Below are 21,122 nucleotides of genomic sequence, written 5' to 3'. Positions count from 1 at the left end.
GGGATAAGGTTGAAGAACGGGAATATATATAAGTATGAATTTAGTTGTGTACTGGAACAATGGAAGTTTAGGTTTTCGAGTTGATAAGATAGTTATCAAAAGTGTTCATAGATGACGTGGAAATGTGACTAGAGTGAGGAGGCCTTTAATATCCAGGAACCAAAATATTGGGTGGTAAATAGAATTCAGCAGCACCATTACATAATGTATGGTGGGAAAAGGTGGGGCGGGGTGATAGTGCGTCTGGTGATGCTTAGATATAACTTTTAGCTTTTAGTTATGGCAATTTTGTTGCATAAAAGATTCATATTTGATTCAGCAGTTTGAGAATGTTTGATATTGACTGCCAGCTACCTTGATATCCTGTGAGGCTAAGGAGAAATGGCTTACATATAATAAAAATTTCTCTCTCTCTCTCTCTCTCTCTCTCTCTCTCTCTCTCTCTCTCTCTCTCTCTCTCTCTCTCTCTCTCTCTCTCTCTCTCACACACACACAGTGATTGATATGTCTTATAATACTTAGTTACTTTTTAACTAAACATAAGGAGGGATATCATATTGGTGCAGATATTTAGATGCAAGAAAGAAACATCGTGGGCAAAATGTAGAGCTGATGTTTGCGTATTGTACAACATTGATTGATGATTGTGAAGAAAAGCTCTAGATGCTGGTAAAAAAAATTGTATGATGTGGCTGATAAGTAAATTGTATATTTACCCATTAATTAATTAGACATTGTCCAAAATTTTCGAATACAACTTGTTACCTGCACTGTTACTCATAAACAAATTATTCGCCCAAAATGTCTTTATTCATGTTCATAAATCAACTGTGTTTTTACGTTAAAATTCGATATCTAATGGAAAGTTTTTGCAATTCTGAGCTTTGAAATCTAGTAAATCTCTTGGTTAAAATATGCAGGCCGTAATTTGTTAACTTGTACCTCTTTAAATCAAAACCATAATAGTTTTATGTATTTTATGAATCTAGTTGCTGTTGTTACCGACATGTAAACGTGTCCTTTTGAAATGCTATCCAAACTTGTGATTTTAAGTACGAACTTGAGGGAGAATCTTGGTATACCTCAGTATTTGTCTAGTGACTCGTTAGGATGAATATATATATATATATATATATATATATATATATATATATATATATATATATATATATATATATATATATATATATATTGTGTGTGTGTATAATTTCGTATCATTTATGAGAGTAATGTTCTATCAGAAAGGCAGAATGGTATTTAATCTTTAATTACCATCAAATTTGTAGTTTCATTAATGAATATTCATTGAATTATAACGCATGTTCTTCTTTCGTATAGTCCTCATATAGATTTCTTAAAATTTCCTGCATTTTAAAAGCTTTCCTCGTTGCATGCACTGTAGAGTTAGTATTATGAAACCAACTCCTTAGTATGTCCGTAGGGGGATAGTGCCTTCAGTGCACCTCATGCAGTGCACTGTGGGCATTACTTAAGGTTCCTTGCAGCGTCCTTTCGGCCCCTAGCTGCAAAACCCCTTTATTCCTTTTACTGTATTTCCTCCAGTCACACTCTTTCTTCCGTCTTACTTTCCACCCTCTCTTAACAATTGTTTCATGGCAGCTGCGAGGTTTACCTCTTGTTACACCTTTCAGACCTTTTTACTGTCAGTTTCTGTTTCAGGGCGTAGTGGCCTCGTAGGTCCCATCGCTTGGCCTTTGGCCAAAATTATGTATTCTGTTCTATTATAACTCCGTATTATGGGTGTTTTGGTAAACCCTAGGCAATTTCTTATTTCTCATTATCGGTTGTCTACTTAGTAATCCACGATGAATAGGATTTTGGCACTGTAATCCTACGAAGGAAGCTTAGGTGGGTTATCACCAAGACCCGCACCTCAGGATATATCTCCCGTTCCTTCCTCGGAAAGCCAATAAGACTCAGATTAGATTTTAAAAAAAGAAGTCGGGTAATGAACCTCGCCTTGAGGTACGCCCCAGTTTCGCTTGCTTCTTTTCCCATGACCTCTGACGTCTGGGAATTAAGGCGATAACTTCTTCCTCTACTTACGTAAAGGTCCCGAAGAATAAGGGGAAGGGATTCTGAGCCTTAAGCTTAGTTTAAATAGAGGTGTTTTCGGTGTAGACCCGGAGCTTAGATTTTATTGTCGTATTGCAATGAGAGAATCCAGATTTTCAAAGGAGTTAGTTGAACTTTTCAACTCCAAACAGTCGAGAAGGAGTTTCGTGGACTTTTTTTTTTTTATATAAATTACAGGAGTCTTTCCCCAGATCGTAACGGGAACTGAATCTTCGCCGTTGTCTCATTTGTATGTTGCGAATGTTAATATAAAATGTTCGAGCGATGTTATAGATTAATATAAACCGCGGTGCGGTTGTAACGTAATCAAAAGATTTTGTAATAGCTAGCCATCAATTTCATAAAAACATTTATAACTAAAGCATTAATAACCACTTAATTTTTTTATATAGTATGGACAAAATTTAAAATCTTCAACAGATTGGTTTATTTGACCGGGGCACAGCAGAATTGGGCAATGTGAAAATTTTGAATGAATTGAGACGGATATTTTGCGGTAGCATTTCATGACAGGAAATCTCAGTGAAAGATTCCGTTTTGAATATAAAGAACATCCTTATAAGTGTTTATATTTTAAATTTAAACCTTCAAAGAATAGTATTATTGCTATATGATAGTGAAGTCTCTTATTTCTTTAAATTCTATTTTAGTAAGAGAGAGGTCATGTAATAATTATCGTTTACCCATTACATCCAAGGAATGTCATGGCCACACAAAGGTTCCTATTCACTTTATTTGTGCAAATATACAAATGCACATTACTGATTGGTGATTGTGGAGTGATGTTGTAGATGCTGGTGAAACAATTAAAAAACACTAAAGTATATGGCAGAAGGTGAAGGTAGACCAGGATGGGACTGTGGTAAGGATTGCCTTTTCACTTGATTAGTGCAGATATACAAATGTATAACATTGACTGGTTATTGTGGAGTGATGTTGCAGATACTGGTGAAACAATTAAAAAACATTTAAAGTAAATGGTTGAAGGTGAAGGTAGTCCGGGATGGGACTATGTTGCAGGGGCGTCATTTAGGAGGGGTTCAACTGCCCCCTCAAGACTCAACTTCCCCGACCCGAGTTCCCCCAAAAAAAGCCTCAACTTGGCCCCTCACCCCAAGCCCCAAGAAGAAACAGCATGTTTTCTTTTTAAATGTGCAATCATAAATATATAAAATTTCTGAAATATTATGTTTCCTGATCTTTGTCTGTCTACTAGCTACCAGTGATGACGAGATAAAACATATAGTAGTGGGAGTATATAATTTTTGCTGAAATACCTTGCTCATGTGGCTTCAAAAACACATAAAATAGTAAAAAAAAAAAACTCGGCTGATTAGGCTCGCTTCGCTGGCCAAACCGTCTCCCCCCCCAACAAAATTCTGAAATCGACGCCCCTGCTGCGTTGTGGATTGCCCTTTCGCTTGACTGATGCAAATGTACAAATTATTACTCACACACAGGAATGACATAATATGGGCGCTCTCGTTTCGCTGCAGTTTGATATAGCATGACCACAACGAGCGGCCATGTGATGTATTACTGCACTTTAGTAACTTTTATATTTATTCTGTAAGATGAAAAACGTCCGTCTGTGTATCCAGAAAAATAGGGAGGCGACTTTAAATTATTATTATTATTTATTATTATTATTATTATTATTATTATTATTATTATTATTATTATTATTTTGGTATCTCGTATCAGACTTAAAATTTAAACTGACAAATTAACTGATACATTTTAAGCAACTCGGAAAACGGAGAAACGATTTAAAGGTACATCTTGAGTTCGATGATGAAATTAAATCCTTAAGTGTCTTCTGCCTTGAAGACAGTTGTCCTAACTTGGCCCAAAGTTTTTGATTACGAAATCAGACTTTGCTGGGGATAGGTCCAGCCAGTTGTAGCATTTATTGTATATAAAATTCTTTTGAGAGAATCTGGTCTGTGAATTAGACATTTGAATTGTTTGTTTTTGTTTTCAGTCATTCCCATTTTTTTTTTTTTTTAAGAGGAGAGAGGGGCGCCAAAAAGGTGGCTAAAAAGGTGGAGAGTTCTAGTTCTCGGCTGACGCTTGAACCCTAAATAAACAGCTCCTAAGTGCAACCCCTGTCATTTCTTTTACTGTACCTCCGTTCATATTCTCCTCCTTCCATCTTTCTTTCCGCCCTCTCCTATCAGTTGTTTCATGTGCAACTGTGAGGTTTTCCTCCTGTTACATCTTTCGAACCTTTTACTCTCAATTTCTCTTTAAACGCTGAATGACCTCTTCATAGGTCCCAGCGCTTGGCCTTTGCAGTCATGGAGCCTGGTAGGGTCCCGTATGCGCTAAGATGTACCCTAAATTTGACTTCAGATCTTGTTTAAGGGTTGTTTGGACATAAAAAAACTTGGTCACATGTTCCACAACTGGCCTGTTTTCCGCCATTTTGAAATCCAAGATGGCCGCATGACAAAACTGATAAAAGTCAATAAATGACCAGAATATACTCAATAGGCATATTATTTCAAAGGTCTTGAATAGGAGAATACATAATAGGATGGTTTGACATGAATTTTCATCAGATAAGGGTATAAATAAAAAAAAATTAAAAGAAATTTATTCATACATAATTGTTTATCTATGTCTCCCAATAATGTGCGGTACTAAAATTAAGCAAATAAATCATACACTTGTGTAACGAACTATTAATTGTTTGGAAAAAAAATCACTCTCAAACCTTCATTTCACATTCCACCATTAAATCATCTTCACTGTCTTTGGAATCATTATGGCTCTTTCTTATAGTATTATGTTGATTGCTACACTTACAGAATTTACAGCAACTAATGTCTGTTACACGGCAAGGACATGCATTTGACCTAAAACATTTTTTACAGGTGCATGGAAATGGAAAATCGGGGGGTTGATTAGGTTCAGAAACAATAAGTGGTACCAGGAAGTCATCTTTCAAAATGTAACCATAATCTAGTGGATTCAGTATATCTGTGGTAGCTTTTGTGGCATTTGTCCAGTGATAACATTGCAAAAAGCTCGCTTAATATGAAGCTGTATGCTATTTAAAGTTGAAACAAGTCCTTCAAAATAGTTTTAATGCTTTTATGATGGTACAGGAAATATCGCAGCTCATTGTATGTATCTATGTTGACTCCACCAATGGCTCGGGCAAAGAAACTGCTCTGCTTTGATTTCCATATCATGAGAAAGTTCTTTATTTTTCCCAAAATCCTTGATTAACTCTATTCCACCTTGCTCTGCTGCCTTGAAAAAGCAAGTTTCGTTGAAACCTTGCTGGTCGTGTCACAACCACTAAGTGCATGGACAGCTGGAAGTACAGAAACTAGTGCTCTTGACATTGTCAGTACTAAATCATGGACTGGCAATGCCCTTTTGGTGTTGGCTTGTCCACAAAGTACCCATAGCTCTTCTAGACCACTGAATTTCCAAGTTTCACTGAAGTGGTATAGTAGACATACTAAAACATCTGCATCTGGTGAAGCCACTATGACTCTCTTGAATAATTCTGTGCAAGTGGCATGGTTGATATATAACAACATTCTATCATCAGCCTCTTTGTGTTGACAATGAAGTGTCGGTACATCCACAACAGTTTGAGAGCTGATTTTCAGGAACTTATACAAGTCATCTTCATGAGAACCTCCAAGGTATATAGTTATGGACATACTTTCTGTACCTTGAGTCACTTTCTCAATTAACCACTTGATGAAAAATTCTTGCCTTTGCCTTGTTTTTGATTGAATACAGCAAACCTTTCCATATCTGCTGGAAGTGGAGTGTCACTGTGGTTGATAGATAACTCTATTGGATCAGCTTTTCTTCTCCTCATTCTTTCACAGTCTTTTATACCACTAGGTCATAAATATCAAAGACAACAGCAATTCGTTTGCAAGTGGCTGACATGCAAGAAAATATTTTCCACAAGTGAGCTTGCCATATCACCAAATGTTTTCATGGTGTCACTGATAATTTTCTTGCTATAGCTGTATGAGTAGTGCCTGAGAAAGGTACTTTCTGTGGAGCTGGTTCTTTAAGTCTTTTTCAATGACATGGTAAGGCTGCAAGAATTTTTCAAGTGGTTAATTGAGAAAATGACCCAAGGTGCAGCTACTTCTAGACTCACTGACTTGTATAAGTGCCTGAATTTCCAACTTTGTGGATGTACCGACACTGATTGTCAACACAAAGAGGCTGATGATAGAATGATGTTACAGTGCCATAGTAGAGTCATAGTGGCTAAAACATCTGTATCTGTACCACTTCAGTGAAACTTGCCAGTGACTCTCTTGAATAATTCTGTGCAAGTGGCAATCGCCTGAGCCATTGCCATGGTGGAGTCAACATAGATACATTCAGTGAGTTGCGATATGTCCTGTACTATAATAAAGCAGAGCATTAAAAACAATTTTTGAAAAACTTGTTCCAACTTCAAATCAAAGCATACAGCTTCATATTAAGCAAGCTTTTTGCAATGTTATCACTGGACAAATGCCACAAAATCACTACCAAAAGCTACCATAGATATACTGAATCCACTAGATTATGGTTACAGTTTAAAAGATGACTTCCTGGTACCACTTATTGTTTCTGAACCTAATCAACCCCCCGATTTTCCATTTCCATGCACCTGTAAAAAATGCTTTAGGTCAAAAGACAGTGAAGATGATTTAATGGTGGAATGTGAAATGAAGGTTTGAGAGAGTGATTTTTTTTCCAAACAATTAACAGTTCGTTACACAAGTGTATGATTTATTTGCTTAATTTTCTACCGCACAGTATTGGGAGACATAGATAAACAATTATGCATGAATAAATTTCTTTTAAGTTTTTTTATTTATACCCTTATCTGATGAAAATTCATGTCAAACCATCCTATTATGTATTCTCCTATTCAAGACCTTTGAAATAATATGTCTGTTGAGAATATTCTGGTCATTTATTGACTTATCATTTTTGTCAGGCGGCCATCTTGGGTTTCAAAATGGCGGAAAACAGGCCAGTTATGGAACATGTGACCAAGTTTTTTTTTTTTTTATGTCCAAACAACCCTTAAACAAGATCTGAAGTCAAATTTAGGGTAGGCTACATCTTAGTGCATACGGGACCCTACCAGGCTCCAAGACTATTGGCCTAAATTCTATATTCCATTCCATTCCTGCCCCTGTGGATTTTCCTTTAAAAAAAAACCTGCAGTGGTGAGCGAAAGCTCAGTGCATCTCACTATGGACTTAACTCATCTGTATGAATATTATTGATGATGGTTTTTGCATAATTGTGTAAAGCATTGGGTTCACATACTTAAGTCCAGTGGTTCGATCTTATGAATGATTATTACCCGAGAGCCAAGGCTACGTCAGGGTTATAGTAACCTCATCCCATAAGAGCTTGCTCAGAACCGTAAGAACCTCTTGGTTCCACATAATTCATGGAGGGGGTGGGGGAGGGATCATGATGAAAAAATCTATAGCTATTCAGCAAACGGCTGTTTCACCTAATGTCAGTCTATTGTACTTCGAGTGGATATCTTGCGCGCATGAGCAGCAGGCTTTCATTTGTATTTTTCCTCTGAATATCCTCTATATGGAAAGATAAAAGGGGTCATATTAATAAGAGTAGGGAGTTATGATAATAAATTCGGCACTTCATAAATGTTCCCTAACTGATATGACTGCCATTACTATTAATTTGTTAATGTATCTATTTTTTGTAATAGTGTGATCTTTTTGTATTTCCTATTATCTTCTGTAACTTTTCAAATGAACACCATATTCTTTGGAAGGTTGAATTTCAAGTCGGTGGCACCTTTAGGCCTATTCCATATTAAGAGGGGTTTATTTTTGAAAAAATAAATAAATAAATAATAATAATAATAATAATAATAATAATAATAATAATAATAATAATAATAATAATAATAATCATATTTCAATGATTGGCAGAGCTGAACTTGTGTAAAATAATAATAATAATAATAATAATAATAATAATAATAATAATAATAATAATAATAATAAAATTTCAATGATTGGCAAAGCTGAACTTATTTTACACAAAAGTATTTCATTCAGGAGTGGTTTCTGGGAATGCAATGGCTTGTTTGTAAGAGCAATTATAGAATAATTATGTTTCAAGGAACTTATGATAAATTGTGGTTTTCATTTATGGAACTATTCGAACTTTAAATCATTTACAGCTTTTCTGGATTTCAGTTATTCCGTCTTTTACGTCGAGAACCTAATTCTTTCAAATATCTCCTTCTGAGAGTACTACCCCTAATTATACCAATAATGTTGTCAAGATAGCTCATGTACAAAGTTAGGTAATCATGCGAAAAATGCTATATTACGAAATAATGTCTCTATATTCTTGATAATTCTAAATTTTAATATGCTCACCAAATTTTCTTAGAACGTTCACGTAACTCATATCTTACAAGAGTCGAGGTTATCTGCAACAATCTGAAGGACCTATTCGTACTTCCCCTGAAGTGCACTGACTGCACTACCCCCCCCCCCCTGAAGGAGGGGTAGTGCCCTCAGTGCACCTCATGCGGTGCACTGTAGGCATTACTTAAGGTTCTTTGCAGCGTCTCTTAGGCCCCTATCTGCAACCCCTTTCATTCCTTTTACTATATAAATATAAACCGTGTACTGTATATTATTTCTTTCATCTTACTTTCCACCCTCTCCCAACAATCGTTTCATAGTCCAACCGCGAGGTTTTCCTCCTGTTAGACTTTTAAACCTCTTACTCTCCATTTTCCTTTCAACGTTGGATGACCTCATAGGTCCCAGCGCTTGGCCTTCTGCCTAAATTGTCTATTCTATCTGTCTATCTTCTTCAACCGCATCCACCTTCCCTGATGCTCCCGCCTTATCTAAATCATTATCCGTCGATGTGAAGTTCCTCCCGCCAGCGCTTCTTCTTCCCCATTCTCCCGCGCAGAATCAGTGCCTCTCTTCCAACCGCATCTCGTTAGGAGTCGGGTTTCGGTCGACCGCGAGAGAAGGTCGTTCACATTCCTCCCGAGAGAAATCGAATAAAATAGGTAACCTAAGAAGAAGAAGAAGAAGTTAGACATTGTTGATAGATTGATAGGAGAGAAGGAGGGTGGTTTCAAATAAAACAGGTCTTTTGGTTATTGTTATAATACTCCATGCATGGTGTCTATGGGCCTCGGGTGGTCTCTTTGTGAGGGCGTGGTCCTTTTTTTCTTGACTGTGGTCTCTTGTGTCCTCCGTGTAGGTGAAAAAGGGCTCGTGAACCTGGATGGACCACATACAGTAGATGGTATTAGCTATGGATATATAGGAGGAGGTACTGTACATTCGTGTATGTAAGTATATATATATATATATATATATATATATATATATATATATATATATATATATATATATATATATACATATATATATATATATATATATATATATATATATATATATATATATATATATATATATATATATATATATATATATATATATATATATATATATATATATATATATATATATATATATATATATATATATATATATATATATATATATATATATATATATATATATATATATATATATATATATATATATATATATATATATATATATATATATACATACACACACACACAATACAGTGTATGTTGGGCGTGGGTAAGACTGACTGATTGACTTGTAGATTTTAGGCATACATGCTAAGCACTGGGGCAACTAAGGCCATTCAGCGCTGAAACGGAAATTGACAGTAAAAGTTTGAAAGGTGTAACAGGAGGAAAACCTCGCAGTTGCACTCTGAATCAATTGTTATGAGAGGGTGGACAGTAAGATGGAAAAGAGAGAATATGAACGGAGGTACAGTAAAAGGAATGAAATTAGTTGCAGCTAGTGGCCGAAGGGACGCTGGAAAGACCCTTAAGTAATGCCTACAGTGCACCGCATGAGATGCACTGACGGCACTAACCCCCTACGGGGGCGCGAGGGTAAGGTTGTACAGTAAGAGCCAATATTTAGGTTTATTTGATATTTAATGTTAGCTCAAAAAAGATATTAAAGTTTACCTACTTATTCGTCTGATTGCATTTAGATTGTAATGAGAGACTGGTAAAAAAGTGTAAACAAATATTTATGAACATCGTAGAGTAAAATACGGGTATTAAATAAAATTAGGTTCAAAGTTTGAGGACTCAAAAGAAAAACCAATTTGAAAAGTTACGCACATATTTCTCTACAATCACGCATTCTCTCTCTCTCTCTCTCTCTCTCTCTCTCTCTCTCTCTCTCTCTCTCTCTCTCTCTCTCTCTCTCTCTCTCTCTCTCTCTGTAAGATGATCATGGTCCGAGGTCAACCTCGAACAATTCGATTTCAGCATATTGTGACGTGCTTTCAGGACGAGTGAAACTTAAAACTATTGATTAAATTGTCACCGAAAGAAGGATCTGCTTTTTTTTTTTTTTTAATAAACTCCGTAAGGGAAGTTGTGCCGTCAATCCATCTCTCGCGGTGTACTGTAGGCATTACGTAAGGTTCTCTGCAGCGTCCCTTTGGCCCGTAGCTGCAATCCCTTTCATTCCTGGTACTGTACCTCCTCCATTCATTCTCTTTCTTCCATCTTACTTTCCACCCTCCCCTGACAGTATTGTTTCGTAGTGCAACTGCGAGGTTGGCCTCCTGTTACATCATTAAAGCCTTTCACTTGATTCTCTTTCAGCGCTGAATGACCTCATAGGTCTCAGCGCTTGGCTTTTGGCCTAATTTTTGTATTTCATTCCATTCCCATTCCATTCGTTAATATAATTTATCTGTGACTGTATTATTTTTATCTTAGGTACTTGGGTGTACTTTGACATTAAATCTTTCGTTATGTGTAAAGTATGAATAGAGAAAATACTGTTGATACTGAAAAAAAAACAATGTGAATATTTGGCGAGTTGTGATAGTGTGGCATATGATGTGAAATCTTTATAATGCCAACAGCTTTCTGTAATTCCTGACTAGAGTTGGTATAGGTATCTGATCCGTGCATGTACATATATGTATGTATATACATATATATATATATATATGTATGTATATACATATATATACAGTAATATATATATATATATATATATATATATATATATATATATATATATATATATATATATATATATATATATATATATATATATATATTATATATATATATATATATATACACATATTTATTAATATACACACACACACACACACACATGACACAGTAGAGCACTCAAGTCAGGGATGGTTACCGTCGAGCCATCAGGTGGCTACCACTTGTCAGTTATAATTCCCCTTCGGTATTACTTCCGAGGTAGGACGAATTGGGTATTAAATGATATTTGTAGCTTAATGTTTGTGTATAAAAAAAAGTCACGGTGTTGTGATAAAAACTCTGGCGTCTGTGTGTGTAAGTGTTTCAGTGTACCTGTATGTGTACACAAAGATATCTTTATTTCCGTGCAAACTCTCGTGCTATTTTATTTATATAATGCTGTTTTAGACAGACTACAAATAATAACTTCCTGTTTGTTACCTCGCCCCTGAAAGAAAGTGGAAGATTTTTGTACTAGTAGTAGTCGTCGTCGAAATTTGTCTTTGAAACGGCTCCCCTCTTTCCTGTTCCAGGTCGGGTATACTGCTTTACAGCGAGCGGCCTGCGAAGGTCACGTGGACATTGTCCGCCAACTCATCAAGAACACCGCCAATGTTGACCACCAGGATGACCAGGTAAGTAGGTCACTCCGTAACCCCCCTCCCTTTTTTTAAAGGACAATGTATCTTAGTTTTTTAAGCATTGAAATGTACAGCACCTTAATCCTGGTTCATAGTTTGTTCAAATAGTAGCTGTGCAAATGCTCAGTGTATTATTTTACCAGCACTGTTCAAGAAAAGAGGAGGCTTCACTATCTGGTATATATATATATATATATATATATATATATATATATATATATATATATATATATATATATATATATATATATGTGTGTGTGTGTGTGTGTGTGTGTGTGTGTGTGTGTGTGTGTGTGTGTGTGTGTGTATACACATATTCCTCTGAATTCCATGTTTTAAATTGTATTGGATTTTGGTGGAAATGTTGAAAAATGGGTTCATAATCGTACACAAAAAGAGTCTAAGCTTATATCCATTATCATTCGCTTTGGTTTGGGTCTACAGAAAGTTCCTGCCAATGCGGTGGACTTTATGGGCTGTTATTGATCGAAATCACTAGGAATTATACTGACATAATTGCCTTTAATACTTGGAAATTATTTCCTGGATTCTTGCAAACATTTTTCCCTTAAAGTTTATTTGTCATATATAGGCCTAATATGAATGGTTTAACTCTTAGTGTAATGTTCAGTACATTGTCTCAGTCGGTAGGGCAGTTTCCGTAAGTCCACACCAGGCTTATTAATCCTTTTAAAACCTTATTCCACTTGCGATTGGGCAGTGGCCCATGTTGGCATAAAGCCGTTTTTAATCTAAACTAACTAGCCACCAGTGCATTATCCTGGTAGTAAATATAATGCTGTTCGTATTACATCTAATGTAATACAGAATTTTTATGAAAATTGCATTTTGACTTTTCAAAGGTTGATAGTTTAGAGTTCCCTTCAGTTAAATTTTTATATTATCGATTACTTGTATATTGGCATTCGAATATTAAGAGGAAAACCACATCATTTTCTTTCTAAAAGGAATGAATAAAAAAAAATTCGTTATGACCCAGGAACCACTTAGACCCAACGTCATGCACGAAAGGTTTAAAAAAAAAAATAAGGCAAAGGAAGTAATCCTATATAGTCTCTCTCTCTCTCTCTCTCTCTCTCTCTCTCTCTCTCTCTCTCTCTCTCTCTCTCTCTCTCTCTCTCTGTCACACACAGGGAGGTGTATCAATGTATCAATCATTCTCAACGATTTAATCTTCCAACAGCACGGCAACACGGCGCTACACGAAGCCGCTTGGAAAGGTTACAGCCAGACGGCGGAGGCGCTGGTTCGCGCCAAAGCCAACGTTTACATCAAGAATAAGGGCGGGTTCGCCCCCCTACACCTCGCCTGCCAGAACGGACATAATCAGACTTGTAGGGTCTTGCTCCTCGCTGGATGTCGGCCCGATATCAAGAATAACGTGAGTGATATTACAATATCTCTTGCATTGCTTTGAAGGCCTTTGTTCTTTTTTAAGGCTCGTTATAGGCCTAATTTTTCAGTGCCATCGCATACTTTGGGATCAGTTTTTTTTAGCGCTACCTTCTTTCAGAAGGGTTTTGTGGCATTTTAAGATATCGCATGTACCATAAGCATTGCATTTTACGTTGTATTTTCCATCATGGGGTAATTAATGCAGTGGATACATTGTATATGCAGTTTATAGTTTTGTAGATGGAACTCTGAAGCTTTGTACGCTAATCACAGTAATCGCAGTTATTCTAGAATTCTATTTAGGGAGGTAACTGTTGTAAGAATATATAAGTAGGTCATTGTATTTAGTGCATTGGTTCATTCTCATAATTACTTATTTGTTTCCAGTATGGCGACACGCCCCTGCATACAGCAGCTCGGTACGGGCATGCAGGGGTCACCCGAATTCTCCTATCGGCCAGAATTAACGTCGGCGAGATGAATAAGGTGTGTATCGTAATAAGTAATAGTTTGTCATATCTTTTAAATGTTAATTTTCTTAAGAAAAAATGATATGTTTGTTTCCCGTGAAAGGTTACATAATATTTACCAGACTCCATGATTGTGGTTTTAGTGGTGAATGAGTTAAATTTTAAACGTGTTGCTTCACTCTCCCTTATTTGTAACTTATGTGTATAACATTCACTTTCTAATGAAAAGAAATATCCTGACAGAATGGCGACACAGCACTGCACATAGCCGCGGCCATGGGAAGACGGAAGCTCACCAGGATTCTTCTGGAATCGGCAGCTGATCAGACTGTGAAGAATAAGGTATTACTCTTGATAGGTTTCTTTATAACGCCTGACTAGGCCGAATGAGGTTTGCAGGACCCACTAACTTAATTTTCGTGTACATATATTCGTAATGACATTAAACAAATCACACCCCATATTCAACGTTACTTGTTTAATCCTTAGTACTACATATTACTCTGCAGACACGATATTATGTTCCTTCCTAAAAACTGTTACTGTATTATCCTTTCACTAGGCACATATAGTCACTTTTCTTGTTTTATCAACTGTAATTTGCATTGTTTTGTTTCCAACCGACATTTAAATATATATTCAGTATTTGTGGAAACATAAAACGTAAAATTAAACATTAGAAGATTATTTTAATGGAGTCAATTAAACAAATTTTTTTAACCATAAGTTTTTCGTAATACTGTGTACTCGTACATATATTTACTCAGTGCTTACCCATTTATTGTTGCATATTTTCCTGCAGTACCTCAAGTCCTCTTTTATCTTAAAGATTGCCTCCTTTTACAGCAAAACGAGACCCCAGGAGACATAGCGAGACGAAAGGAATTCGACCAGATTTTGGAGATTCTAAAAAATCCGCCACCCATAGTCACTGTGGAGGAAAGACTTCGCATGGAACAGGAGCAGAAGAAGAGGGAAGCTAGAGAGGCCAAGGCGAAGGGTTCGAAGGGGGCCAAGGGGGGTGGTGGGGGCGGGAAAGGTGACAAAAAGAGAGAGAAAACAAACGACAGTGGGACGTCCAGCAAGGACAGTAGTACGAGAGCCAAGGAGAAGAAAAAGGTGTGTTTAGTGAACTGTAGGCCTGCTTCTTATCAGAAGTTTTTGGTATCTTGTCATTAATCAGTGATTTATTTCCCGTTTTTTCTTCATGCCAAAAATAGAAAAAAGTTAGAGTGCAATTTTCTCCGTCGGGGGTAGTGCCGTCAGTGCACCTCACATGTTGCACTGCAGGCTTTGCTACAGGTCGTTTGCAGAGTCCATTCGGCCCCTAGATGCATCCACTTTTTAGTCATTTACCTCCATTCCCATTTCCTTTCTTCCATCTTGCTGTCCAACTGCTCCAACTCCCTTTTTTCAGTATTTTAAGTGCTGAATGGCCAAAAGTGCCCAGTTCTTGATTTTATAGCCTAATTTTAAAAAATCAATAAAAAATGCAATTTTGCATCCAATACCCCTTATTTCTGTGCTGATTGGTCTATAGATTGTTCTCTTTGTTAAAGAATTACTTTTTTTGGTTCCTGTTTCTCAGCTGATTTTTCTCACAGCAGTTCCACTATTTTTCATTCTCTCTAATCCTGTGCTCTCTTGAGAACAATATTATTCTTGGAATGTCTACAAGGGATCTTACAACCTTGAAAATTATCATGAGCATTTATAACATGTTAAGGAGTTTGCTGGTGAACTAGCTCCTGTATACTTTGTCTTCTTTTCACATAAGTGCTGAATTTTGCTTTTAATAATCTTAGAAATGTGCAATTTCAACCCTATCCCTGAGTAAGATAACTGCACTAATGTTCGTATTGCCTTCTTGTTTCTTTAACTTGAGCTGAAGAGTAAATATTCATGAACGTGTGTAAATGTCTAGAGGGTAATACCACTGTCACTCATCAGATCACCTGTATAGTCTCCGTAAGACAAGATTTACTGTCTGTCTTTACCAGTTCTGCCAAACTAAGAAATTTTATTCCTGCTTTTGTTTTCCTAGACTGGCAATCTTCTATCCTTTATGTTGGGTCATCACTTCCTTTGAGGGAAAGCATGACTTTTTCATTCTTTTTGTTTCTCATCAGGACTGGAAGAAGATACTCAAATTAGATTACTGTACTTGGGGACATCATCCTTCACATAAGGAAGACACCAGTCTCCACATAAATCTGTATAAATTCTTCCAAACTGATCCTCGGCATACTTAATTTACTCAAAATTAAGTACAAGATTTTCAGCTTTTCACAGACTTTCTTGACTACAATTTGCATGTTCCAGGATCATTGTCATTTCCAATAGAGCATAATTTTTTTCGTTAATGGTGTCATCAGCTTGTAGGTATTGTTTTTTATGCTTGCCATCTGAGATTTGCATGTCCTGATGAAAGTTAGCCTTCTGGTGAAGTTATGAAGCATGTGTTTAAGGAAAAATATTGGTGACATATTCTACGCAGTGCTTAGATTTGTTGATATATCAAAGCTTTTGACTTAACAATGTATACAGTGCAAACTTTGGATTTAATAAATTCCTAGGACTTAAAAATTTAATTTGATTTTCCGTAGTGACTCTGTTTGGAATATAAGAAAAATTCATTATTATTATTATTATTATTATTATTATTATTATTATTATTATTATTTATTATTATTATTATTCAGAAGATGAACCCTATTCTTATGGAACAAGTCCACCACAGGGACCATTGACTTGAAATTCAAGCTTCCAAAGGATATGGTGTTCATTTGAAAGAAGTAACAGAAAGTAATAGGAAATACAGAAAGAAGAGATCAGTTATTAGAAAAGAAAAAATAAATTAAATATAAAGAAATAGATAAAAATGTTGGTAAATGATTAAAATATAAGGAGAATTGTTTTATGGTAGTAATGGTTGCATCTTCACTTGAACTTTTAAGATGCAATGATGTGAATGTTTGTCTTGACTAGATAAATTATTTATGCAAATTGAAATTCAGTCATTGCAGTCACTGTAAACTCAAGCTAGTGCATGGTAAAGGAACATTGGTCATCAGTTTTACAAGATTAATTTTTAACATTTTATTTCCACAGCATAAATCTGAGCACAAAGAGAAGCGAAGAGCGCGGCATGTAGAGTGGTCTCCTTATGGCTGTCAGTTCTACCCTCCGGTCACTTCCCAAGAGCTAGCTTCACCGAACTTGGATTCCCTTCCCAAGGACCCTCTCTCAACTGGCGAGCAGTATTTCATTGATCTGGCAGGAAATATCAAAAAGGTTTGTTTGAAGTGACCTATAATTTCATGCTGATGACCTGTTTTGTCATTTCAGTACACTTCAAATGACAAATGATTACTAATTATTGTATACAAAGAATCATAATTTGGAGATGACTGCCCATTTGGTAATTGCATTACAAAAGAAAAAATTTCATGCAACTGTGTGCATAGTCCTATTTTTCCAGGTAAATTGCCCATTTGAAAAACTACTGTACCAGCACTGTAATTCTTTAAACACTTATATCATTCAAGGTTGAATGCCTCTTTTTTAATCGCATTATAAAAAAAGTATTCATAATTAGTTTCCAGTAACTTGAATTCCAGGTTGAATACCAATTTTGTAATTCTAAGAGAGTAGTTACTTAAAAAAACTTCTGTATTACAGGGGCCCATTGGTGTTGGGTACACATGCTACTGTGCACCTTTCTTCAAACATGTGGAGAACAAATTGGAGAAAGATAAGCTTGCCCTTATGGACCATATAGATGCTGCTAATGATAAACTTGATGCGAAAATCACCAATTTAGAGCATCGCACCAGGTCACACATTCAGTACCTCAGTGATAATGTTAAGCAGAAGGTAAGTGTGGTGTTTTGCAATGGCATTTTTAAAGTAAAAATTCATTTAAACCTTGTGAGAATGTCACAAGAATTGTGAAAAATGGATCAGTGTGGATCACTGAAAACCACTGTGGGTGTATTTGGTATCTTTAATTACTGACGATGAACCCATTTTTATATGAACAAGTCTACAGGTGCCATTGACTTGAAATTCAAGCTTCCAGTGAAAGCAGCTTGCATTGGGAATAGGTTTTTTATGTACAGTACTGTAATCTGTAAGCATTAAAAAAGACTAATTAGCCTCTCAATATTAACTTAGTACTGCATAAGGCATTTGTATTAGTAAGTGAGGTGACTGTTCTTTTCACTTAGAGTTCTAGAGTTAGTGACATTAACTTACAGAAACTTCAGATTGTGCATTATCTAAGTGGGAGGATAAGTACAGTACAAGTTAGACATTTAATTCAAACATTTGCATTTCAGTTGGCGGCAGAAAAAAGAAATGCCGTCAACGGGCAGAAAGAACAAGGTCTGCTAAGGAGGCAGAATCTGAAGCTCGACTTGCTCAGCTCCAGCAGTGGGTGGAGCGTCGCTTGGCCTCCCAGAAGAATGCTGATCCTAACCCACCTTTTCCTAGGACGTATGCATTTAGAGGATCAGTGAGACGTAATCGGGATCCTGTGACAGGTCTCTTCCCACTAACAAGGTAGGTTTTCTTCCAGTTTTGTACTGGAAATTCAGTGATTTATTTTTTTTTATAAATTTACTCAACAAAAATATACCATATTACCATACTATATTTTGTTTAATTTGCTTTTTAAGGAGATAGGAGCAACATAGGTACTAGGATGGTCGTCTAAATCAAAATCTGCTAATAGTTAGTTGTTAGGGTCCATCTTTTAGTGCAGATTCTATAAAAATTCCTCCAATCAGGAGACTTGCTGTTGTTTCTTTTTTATTTGAAACTGACCAGTTGTAGATGATATTTGTAACTGGAGGAATGTCTTTTAGGATGAGAGCATTGTTTTGCAAAAGAAGGGCCTTCAGGGGCAGTTGTTTCTCCTCAAGGTGTTTCTTGACACCAGGGCCAACCACTTCATTCACCAACTTGACAAAAGATTTCCTGGTTGCCCAACTTTTACTATTAGCCCTCCAAAACACATTTAACTCGCTCTTCAAAACTTTTTTCTTAAAAACCCTTTGGTTCTTTGAGTGGTAGACAAGCACAGGCTTTAGTTTTAAATCCTCATTTGCACTCCCACTGAACAGAAGAGAGTCTATCCTTTGGCAGTGACTTCTCTCAAGTGATATAGGTCCCACTGGGCAATTTTTCTTCAGAACAACCTTGTCTCATCATAATTACATCCATGTCAGGGAACAGAAACTTCAGACTCTACACAGTTCTTAAACTCTGACATATTTCTCAGCAGCACCTTGATTATAATTGAGAGCCTCCCATACCTTACCATATTTATATGCCACTTCCCCTCATAAACCACCTATGGGTAGCTTGGAACACTTTAGTACTACCTGTATCAGCACATCCAGGAGTAGTTTTCAAGAGATCAGCATGTACAGTACAGTAATTGTCTTGCCTTTCCACAAATGATGGCCTCGGAAAAACTGTCACCAGCTAACTGTGTTCAGTTGTTTGAGATCTGTGTTTTGCAAGAGCTTTCACTTCCTTTGCATCATCAGCTCATTTGATGGCGTCTCAACACTGTAATACTGAGGAAATTATTATTTTTGACACATAATTCCTTGGCCAAATCAGTGACAGATAGCATTTTCAGCTCTTGCTTGAGTTTCGTTTAAACCTTATATTTTCTGTCTCCTTGTCTTTTTTGGTTTGCTGTCACCTCTTAAGCTTCTTAGGCCCCACTATGACTTGCAATAGAATCACCTAAAAAAAAAAAAACAGTCACAAGACAGTTTAGCAGAGTTGTGCGTTGAGTGATAGCAATAAGGAACTGACCACTTCCCCTTTGTTTCAGCTGGGAACTGCATACATGTGATGAACCTAATTCCATACATATTCTAACTGGTCATCTTTGTTTGTCCGAAATCCATGCAAAATGGACAAAAACACAGCAATTTCTTACTTGGACAGAATGTCCAAAAACCAAACTGTCAGAGTTAAGACATGTGTGAACACTGAGGTAGTATTGTACTAATGTGAAAATGAGTACAGTATAACATTATTTAATGGCTGATTAATGAGATAGTGCAGTGAATTAAATATATGGAGAAGAATGGCTTGTAAAAATTCTTTGCCATCTCTTATGAGGCATCACAGTTTTGAATGGTCTGACCCAATACACTTGTAGGTTATAGGTATCGGGTAATTATAAAATAGTTGGTTTGTGTTTTTTTGAAAATTTCTTTTTTAGCTCTAAACTCCACCTTTGTAATTGTCTGAACATCTTTGTATTTTCAGGTCGAGATCTGAAGAAGCCATCTCTGGATGCCGTGAAGAAGGTGATAGTGATAGAGAATCTGTTTACAAAGGGTTACGAGTTTTGGACCACCCAACATCAATGTACAACATACCGCAGACTTTGCAAAATGAGGGCGATGCTGTTATCTATGATTCACCAAAGCCTGTTGCGTCAGTAGTGCCGGGCACACTATGCAGTACCTCATTAGATCATCATCGTCAGTCAAGAAGCATATCTGTTGATAGACAAAGCGTAGCCCTTGGAACCCGTGCAAGAGAAGTTCGCAGTCATTCTGTTGATGCTCACCATGTTCTAAATGATTCTACTAAAAGTACAGAAAAGATAACTACTAATAAGCTTAGAGGTAATAGCACCGGTTGGATACAAACCAACAGAGACTTACTGAATGAGTCTACCAGCAGCGATGCATCTGCTGGTCGTAGAGGAAGTAGAGGGAGTCATGGTTTGTGTGCACCATCTACTCAAGGGTCGCCTATGGTTGGTCGAATGAATCCTTATTCCCCTGCACAGCCTTCTACACTCCTCCAACGGCCAGAGCTCAATAAACAGCCAGAAAAAGCATTGGGTTCAAAGCAGTCTCCTATGCAGCAAGCAGACTTAAATGAAGCAGTAGTCAACCTCAGGGTCTCTCAGTCGTGTGCTGAGCATGGAGCAATACCAAAGACCAATGGTCGTACAGAGGAATTTGATAATCAGGATCATAATGCCAGTAGTCAAGCCCCACGATCAGAATGGAGTGGGTACAGCCGTTATGATTACAGAAACACAAATCCCTACATGTATGGTGACCTCAGAGGTCAGAATCCTCTTGTACGACCTCAGCCAATAGTCAGTGTACCCCCAGAACCAGATAATAAACCAGGTTATGAAGCCTATCCTAACTATCCTACCACAGCAGATGAAATGCATTTATCTGAAGCTTTTCATGGTCATCTGACACAAACACAAGAGGATTATGAAGGCTCCAACTATTTAGATATGGACAGGTAATGGGAAAGGCTTTCCTTGTCTAAGCATACAATTAATTGAAATAACTAGCACAT

At 36.7% G+C, this 21,122-nt stretch overlaps 1 protein-coding gene across 1 annotated transcript in view; it reads left to right on the top strand.

Moving 5' to 3' along the window:
- Positions 1–21,122, top strand: part of LOC136838691 (uncharacterized) — a 362,191-nt gene that overhangs the window by 329,526 nt on the left and 11,543 nt on the right. Inside the window, exons 4-12 of the mRNA XM_067104097.1 lie at positions 11,770–11,871; positions 13,082–13,279; positions 13,681–13,779; positions 14,007–14,105; positions 14,610–14,882; positions 16,875–17,057; positions 17,445–17,650; positions 18,114–18,326; positions 20,058–21,065. Coding sequence (XP_066960198.1) covers positions 11,770–11,871; positions 13,082–13,279; positions 13,681–13,779; positions 14,007–14,105; positions 14,610–14,882; positions 16,875–17,057; positions 17,445–17,650; positions 18,114–18,326; positions 20,058–21,065 — 2,381 coding nt within the window. The remainder of the gene's footprint in view (positions 1–11,769; positions 11,872–13,081; positions 13,280–13,680; positions 13,780–14,006; positions 14,106–14,609; positions 14,883–16,874; positions 17,058–17,444; positions 17,651–18,113; positions 18,327–20,057; positions 21,066–21,122) is intronic.

The sequence above is a fragment of the Macrobrachium rosenbergii genome, chromosome 5 (assembly GCF_040412425.1).
Source record: "Macrobrachium rosenbergii isolate ZJJX-2024 chromosome 5, ASM4041242v1, whole genome shotgun sequence".
NCBI lineage: Eukaryota > Metazoa > Arthropoda > Malacostraca > Decapoda > Palaemonidae > Macrobrachium > Macrobrachium rosenbergii.
The sequence above is the reverse complement of the archived record's forward strand: the minus strand, read 5'-3'. Positions and strand labels throughout refer to the sequence as shown.